Source organism: Dermacentor andersoni, chromosome 7 (genome assembly GCF_023375885.2).
Source record: "Dermacentor andersoni chromosome 7, qqDerAnde1_hic_scaffold, whole genome shotgun sequence".
Taxonomy (NCBI): Eukaryota; Metazoa; Arthropoda; class Arachnida; order Ixodida; family Ixodidae; genus Dermacentor; species Dermacentor andersoni.
This window is the reverse complement of record NC_092820.1, coordinates 104,571,672-104,579,556: the sequence shown is the minus strand read 5'-3', so window position 1 is coordinate 104,579,556 and position 7,885 is coordinate 104,571,672. Positions and strand designations below refer to the sequence as shown.

The following is a 7,885-nucleotide window of genomic DNA, read 5'->3' as shown; positions in this document are numbered from 1 at the left end:
GACCTCGATCCGCGAGAATTCCATTTTATGATTGAATAAATGTTTTTCTCTCTCTCTCTCGCGTACAATTTGCAATGTGTCCGTTACGCGAGCAAATACGGTATTTCGTGGCTACTGTTTCCGCAGGTGGCACAATGAACGCGCGATCCGGCTGTCAAGTTCAATCGCCCATGCAGTTGTCGCCAGAAGGCTACCATTGGACTCTCTTGGCGAACAGATTAAACGCAGGAAGCCCTTCTTTGGGAAGGCCGTTATGCACGGTAAACTGAAGGCAGCATGCAAATTCTAATGAGCTGATTTTACACCAGTGCAAAAAATATTAATTCCTTTATTTTCTTAGGGCAAAACACGGAAGCTGTAGCCAGGGAACAGTTTGAGCAGAAAATAGGACGGCCTGTTCTGCAGGTATGTGGTGAGCTGCATGAATGTCCGAAATGCTGGAAAAATTTGCATGGCAGTTGCAATGACCACAGCAGATTTTCAGTTGGGTACATTTTCAGTTGAGTGTTACAGCATATTTATGCTGTAACACTCAGAAGTGCTATATCACAAAAGAGCTTTTCTTCTGCTCGAAAGTCGGCAACTGCATGAAAGCTAAACTCGCGATTCTAAAGGGTGTTTGGATATCTCGTGCTACGAATGTCTGCCTCATCGAATAACCCAGCTCATTGATAAGAATTATGCTACCTGCCACAGGCGATTTCTAAAAATTTCATAAAGCTTACATAATTTTGAACACCCTGTATAGCAGCAAAAAAGTAATCAAATAAAAGACGCTAACTTTAAAAGCAAGTAACCACTGCCAAACTAATGTGCCTGCTACCATCATATCTGGCAATAAACTTAATTATGTGTTGCCTTCCAGCACTTATACACTAAAAATATGAGTATATGCGTCACTTTCTTGCAGAACTATCAAATGCAGTGATGCTACATATCTATATAATGTGAAAAGCAGGCCTGCAGTCTGAAGTTGCAAGGTTTTCCGACCTTCCTACATTTAAAGATGAAACAGCATACTGCCCTAGTTCAACGTATAATAAATTGTCAAAATTTTGTAAGAGAAGTGCAGACTGAAACACCTTCATATCAGTCATATATAAGCCACTTGGAATGTGGCGTAATCTGTGCAACTGCAAAACTCTCAACCAATATGACTGCAGGTTGGTCTCATTGTGCATCTGAAGCAACCATGGCTGTGTGCCAGCCCTGACGGTCTTTTCAAGTGTGGAGACCAAACAACTCTGCTGGAAATTAAGTGCCCGTACTCCAGGAAAGACTATGTACTTATCGACCACACCAAGGAATCAAGCTTCATCAAGTACATTGTGTACAGAGATAGACACTTGGCAGTGACCAAGCGCCATCAGTATTACACACAAATGCAAATTACAATGTATGTAACAAACATGACAGTGTTTTTTTTTTTTTTGTTTACAGCTCCAAGCAAACTGTCACAATTGTTGAACGTGATGAGCACTTTTTGTCAGAGGTGATTCCCAGGCTCGAACATCTTTATTTTAATTTCTATATTAAGCACCTTGTTTAAGGTTCTTTGCTGCATATAATTAAGAGGGGAAGTCAAAAAGTAAAGGGAATTTTGAGAAAAGGCACATTTATTCTAATGATAAAACACTGAAACACACATTTTTCTACATAACCTCCCTGCACTTCAACGCAGTTTGCCCAATGTTTCACAAGCTTTTTTATTCCGCCAGAAAAAAAAAAGTTTTTTTGGTTGCACCTGTAACCAATTTTGCACCACATCAGTGAGTTCTACATTGGTTGCAAATCTTCTTCCCCTGAGCGCTTCCTTCAATGGTCCAAATATATGAAAATCGCTTGGAGCCAGGTGTGGACTGTATGGTAGGTGTTCCAGCAATTTAAATCCAAACTCCTTTACTGTTTCGGCTGTCCATTTGGCAGAATGTGGCCGAGCGTTATCTTGCTGCAGGATGACACCTTTTTGCAGTTTTCCACGACATTTTAATCTGACTGCATATTTGTTTAGTTCACAACATCACAATAGTTCTCACTGTTCACACTTTTGCCTCTTGGGCTGACATGAACGGCTACCACACCTTCCATGTCCCAGAGTAGTGTTAGCATGATCTTAGCAGCTGATGGTTGACGTTTAAATTTCTTAACTTCTGGTGATGAGCGTTTCCAAACTATGCTCGCAGCCTTGCTTTCCGGTTCGTGATGATGCACCCAAGTTTCGTCTACAGTAACAATTCGCTGTAAAAATTCATCTCCATCGCAACGATAACAAGCCAAATGTTTACGAGAGATGTCCAACCTTCGTGCCTTATGCTGCGCTGACAATTCTTTTGGGACCCACCTTGCACATACTTTCCGAAAATGGAGCTGCCATGTTTAGCAGTCTGTTACACTCTAACGACTAATGCAAGAACAAGAGTGAGACGTTCCACAGAAGCGTTGTAGTTGACACTAATTCAGCGCTGGATGCTAGCAGTGCCTTTACTTTTTCATTTCCCCTCATATATCACACGTTGCTTGCAGTGGAGTGGGAACTGTAAGCACATGGCAACAGCTTCCACACTTGTCACATTGGCTCAGGGGTGTCCAATTAGAGTACACTCGTGGCAAGCAGTCACCTCACACATGTAGCTTCTAAGACGCTGCTAACCACTTGTAAGATGAAGTAAGTTTGTACAGATCTCGCTAGGCTTCTCTAGCGTTGAAACAACATGTGCTGTGCAGTGAAAGGGCCAAGTATTTATACGAGTGTATAGGTAAATGAGAAATGTTTGTGCTATGATATCGTTTTGCATCACTAAGAGTTGCAGAGATGTGCCAAAGTTTTCAAATAAACTTTTTATTACATGTTCAACTTCACCACATTCACTGCTGCCACAGTCTGTTGGGTCACGCTTCACAGAGAGCCAGTGCATATGCAGGAGCTAGCTCACAAGACAGATGCAATGCCTGGAGTTTTGAAGTGTAGGCTTCTGTTAAATCTTTCCTCACTTTCACAATGACAATGGTGTCACAGCACAGACCACCTGACACAATGATTGAACAACATGCAACCTCATGTCATGGTAACACACAAAACAGCCCACGGCCTGTATGCTCTGATGTCACACATGTCACTGCAACGCACCATGCAAAGAGTTCTCAACACAGTGACATCACATGCGCCCTTTAGTGAATACACATACTGATGAGTTAACTATATTACAATCTGCACTGTCACCTGCAACTATATCTACACAGAGGTGACCATTATTTGAGAGCAGCTCTACAACTAGATGCACAATGATTTGTTTAAAACCCTCGAAAGACATGAAGGTATGAGATGCAATCGGTCAAGAACGCTGTGGTAGCCCAGGCTGTCTCCTAACTCCCCCCTTCACACCCCTACCACTTAATTCCCCGTAACTAAACATGCCCCATTGCATCAGCTCATGAGGAAACATTGATGTTACAGAGTTAGAACAATCTTGCTAGCATTTCTTTCTTTTTTGATGTGATGAACTTGGGCAAGGACAAGTGTGAAAACAAAGTTGATGTGGTGCTGTGTACCAAGTGTCATACCTTCCTGCTTACACAAAGCTTATTTATTTATCTACCATAATACCCGCAGTGCCATTGTCTGGCATTGTAGTGGCTATGTAAAAAACGAAAAAAATTAAATATACTACCGAAAGTGAAAAAAAAAAAAACATTATGTTACGGCAGTAACAACAGCATACATGTACACATAAATATCAATGCAAGGAAAGAATATGCATCATTAGAAATAATGTGGACACTATCTCTTCAGGCATCTTTTTCCATTTGGAAGACCTTCGGACACAATCCCTGCTGCAGTGGGTACATTTTAATGCAGGCAAAATGCAAGAAAACCCATCTATGGTTTAATAACAGTGCAGATTAAAGAACCACAGATGCTTAAAATTTGTCCACAGCCCTCCACGACAGCGTCTTTCACAGCATATGAGGAGCTTGTAAGCCTCATACATTGACACATCCAGGGAAACAAACCACACCTAGTGAACTCCAAATTAAAAGGGCACATTCTTGTCATTGTGCTTATGTCACTGCAATTATGTGAGGTTGAAGATTTGCCAAAACACAGCACATATGGAAAACCTCCTTCATAGACGAAATAAGTGAAATTGGGATGTTATTTTTCAGGATGCCGTACTGCTTAATTCTTTGAATCACCCTTTCAACATGAACGCGTACAGATGCAATGCTGTAGGTTCGCTCCATTTCTTCAGGAGAAAATGGGACGCCACTTCCAGCTGAAAAGGGTGGCATGATCATGACTACACCTTTGTGAGCAAGCTCTGTACGGATACCAGGGAAACCTTTGTCAGCCAAGATCATGTCACCTGGTTCAACGATGTGAAGAAAACCAGAATCAAGAGTGATTTGTGTATCAGAGCACTGTCCGCCGAAAGGCTCAGATGCAAAAACAATCGTTCCATTTGGGATAATTCCAACTAAAAATTTTAGTGTGTAGCAACTCTTGTATGAAGAAAACAGCATGTGCTGCTGCCTGACTTCGGATGGTGTTTCGGTTTTAACTTCAGTGCAGTCAATGATCAAAGTGCACTCTGGATAATTTTCCTTGAAGCATTCAGGCTGCGAAAGTTTTATATCTTCAATAGGGGGCTTATAAATCCAATCTTTTGTTGCTTCTGCCAATGTGTTCAGAATTGTATAAAAGATACGGCAGGCAGTGCTCTCATGCACCCCAAACATGACACCAATGGCCGCAAAACATACTCCCAGTTTCATTTTCATGAGAAACATGAGAAGTTTGTTTTCAATCGTTACATCAGTTCTTTCCCTGACAGCTGGCAAAAGACTAAGCAATAAGGAAAACGCATTGCTGTCTACCCCGCACAAACTTCGAAGTGCATCAGGGGCACTTACAATGCTTTCATATCCAGCAAAGTAGCAAGACCTTGTGTGTGGTCCAACGGCGCGTGTAACCATTTGCTGGTCATCACTTTGGGCTGATGTTTCAAGTCGCAAGGTACCTGCAGAAGTCAAATCCTCTTTCAGAGGCCTGGGGCAGCCTTCATCATCGCGAGTTGATGCTGGGAGAAAGCCTCCATGTATGTCTGCTCTTGTCTGGTCAGCAAGAGCTCCAGTGTAGTCTGAACACTCTGCAGGCTTCTGTTGCTCAGTGTGGGTTGATGGCTGCATGGTAAGTAAAAGGTGCGAAAATGTAGAGACATAAATAGCTACAGGTTTGTAATGTGAAGGAAGTGATAATGTTCATAAACGCAATAATTATACACCAAGGCGAGCGGCTGTGCGGAGAAAAATTTTAAGCTTAATTACATTTTCGCTTCTCGCGTCGAAGGTTCCCTCAGATGCAGCTTGCTTGTCTGGAACGTTGCTCCCAGCAGCGCAGGAACTCGGCTTCAGGCACCTTTTCTGCCACCTAAACGTTTGGAAAGACCAGAAAAAAATTCCATTGAAGTTTTAAAATGTGACGCCTAACCGCGGCAGACGAGAAACAGGAGTCACCAAGAAGCGTCGCACCGAAAGTTGTACAGAGCACAACGTACGGCAGCAGCAGCCGACGATCCCATCCACACGGTAATAAAAAAAATGGCCCACTTACCTTTGAAACCGTTCCATTTGGCTTGAAGAGTCAGGCGGAAGAGGCCTGTTGTAGGCCGCGGGGAAGATTGTAGGCACATACGCGGGATGACTGGGCGAATTGCTTTTCTCGTTGCCCACAAAGTGGCGACTGCATATCCTGGAGTTCGACGCTGGTTCCCACGGTTTGCCGTCAGGACTGTGGGTGCAAAAGACCGAATTTTAGCAACGCAGATAAACAAGCAAGCTTCAAGACAGGTGAAGCAGTCAGCATGGCGCGAAGTTTCGCTTACCCAACGCGACGAACTGCAGTTATCCAGCGCGCCCGACGCTTCGCTTCGTGAGGCCTTGAAGGGAAACGATAGAATCGGATGTTGGGATTCCGGCCTTCTTGTTCATGGCAGTCCACGACGCAGCAGTATCGACGGTGACACTTTTTCGATGCTGAGCTAGGTCCCTCCGGATCGGCGTCGCCGATTCCTTCTGCGTCCAGCATTACGTCCCACGGCACACGGAGAGTCCGCTTTGGCTATGTGTGGTCAGCGTGGTCTGTGAAAAGTGACGAGCCTTTTCGCACTCGCAACAGGGCAGAAAAAAGTGCGAATCGACGCAAAACTCGGCCTAGAAGCGTGCTTCGCCACAGCCGGGTTTCAACACGACCCAAGCAGGTACGACCCAGTTGTCGTTTCCCGCGCCGCCACCAGGCGCCGCTACTATACCTCAAACTCCAGCGCAAGACGCCCTACTCTATGCCAAAAACGATTTAAGAGCCAGAAACGAGTCATAAAACTCTGGCGGTTGATGTACACGTGGATGGACGTTATGAGCGTGTTATTTGGAACGGGACGGTGGGTTGATCCACCAAGCGCTTGCTATTATACACTCTAAATAGCAAGTTTACAACCTTTTCATTGTTTTCTCCCCAAACGATAATTGTCATCGGTGATGCACTCATTTGCTTTCTTTAACTCTGCGAGCCCGGTACTTTCTAGCTTTCCTAGTCACGAACGGCTGGCGCGTTATCAGCTTGACACAGCATTCTCTAAATGAAAGTACCTAGCGCCAAGTTTTCAAGGGAGTTAAAAACAAAAGCAAGGTAGATGATGATCATCGTTTGGAGACGAGCCCCGAGGGTGTAGACTTTTTTTAGAGTGATGTCCTACTTATAGGCTAAAAAAGAAAGAAAAGAAGAAAAAGAGAAAAAAAAAACCCAATGATGAGTTCCCATAACCAAATTTTCTGATCCCCTATGTTGTGAACTTTGTTTTTGTACGTCTCCATTTTTTTTTCGTTTCCCTACTTTTCTTCCTCCACCAACCTTCTAGTCGCCTCTAGTTGATTGTGCTCATAGAGTTTCTAAACAAATACCTAGAGGGAAATGTGGCGCTAGTGTCTACGGGGGTTCTCATGAGCGCTGCCTCAACCTACATGGGAATGATGGGAAGTACAGGCTTCGGATTGACTTCGATCTTTAGACTAGTGACGCTTGCTTGTAGCGCAGTAAACTAAGCTATACTCAAATATTATATCGTGAAATCTAATTTTATTTCTTTAGTATGTTATATAATGTAAAAGACGCTACATAAACTTTGTATGACTTTGAGATGGAAGCATGGTTTACTTGGTTTGTCACCAGGACACACCAGGGTATGTATACTTGTGCGATTCTGTTCCCGATTTAACCACAAAGAATAATTATTTATTTATTTTTGCAACAGCAATAACAATCGTGCATGTACTTATATAAAAATGCTCATCAAGTATTTATGGAAATAAAAATGTTGTATTGTGAGAAAGTGTTGCGCCCTTGAGTGGAATGCTACAAGTGTCGTCTGCTACGAGGCCTGCTCGCTGCAAACGCTAGACTTTTCTCGCAGACGGCAGGCACTTGCTAACTCTCTCTCGCTCTTTCGAAAGGCTGCGTCGGCTGTCACGATTGCTGAACGTCTTCACATACTTTTAAGCACACCTGCTGCAGTGCTACCTAGGACGCTAGTGGCCAATATGCTTCATCATATTGTATATTGACGTACCGCTTCCGAAGCGTTATGGCGTGGCTTTGCACTTACCCATTTTGCGACACTAGACTACAGCCAGGAAGCAGCAACATTTCCTACCACAAGTAAGTTTGTGTTCTCAAAGACCTAAAACACGCATTTCAATGAGCACATAAACGAGCAATGCATAATGAAGCCCTCAATAAAATTTGATTGTCAAGCCACTAGAAGTACAACTGTATATGTCTTGTTCAGTAGTGCCTTCTTTTTCCTATTCTGAAGTTTCATAAAGCACGTAA

The 7,885-nt window shown here is 43.4% G+C and overlaps 1 protein-coding gene across 1 annotated transcript; it reads right to left on the bottom strand.

Annotated features, from left to right (window-relative positions):
• Positions 1-310: 310 nt before the first annotated feature.
• LOC126534002 (uncharacterized) lies at positions 311-6,317 on the bottom strand. Its single transcript, XM_050181216.2, has 4 exons — positions 5,883-6,317; positions 5,612-5,788; positions 5,326-5,428; positions 311-5,181 (listed from the first exon to the last, which is right to left on the bottom strand). Exons 1-4 carry the CDS (start codon positions 6,083-6,085, stop codon positions 4,060-4,062), a joined length of 1,605 nt encoding a protein of 534 aa, XP_050037173.1. The 5' UTR covers positions 6,086-6,317; the 3' UTR covers positions 311-4,059.
• Between the last annotated feature and the right edge of the window lie 1,568 nt (positions 6,318-7,885).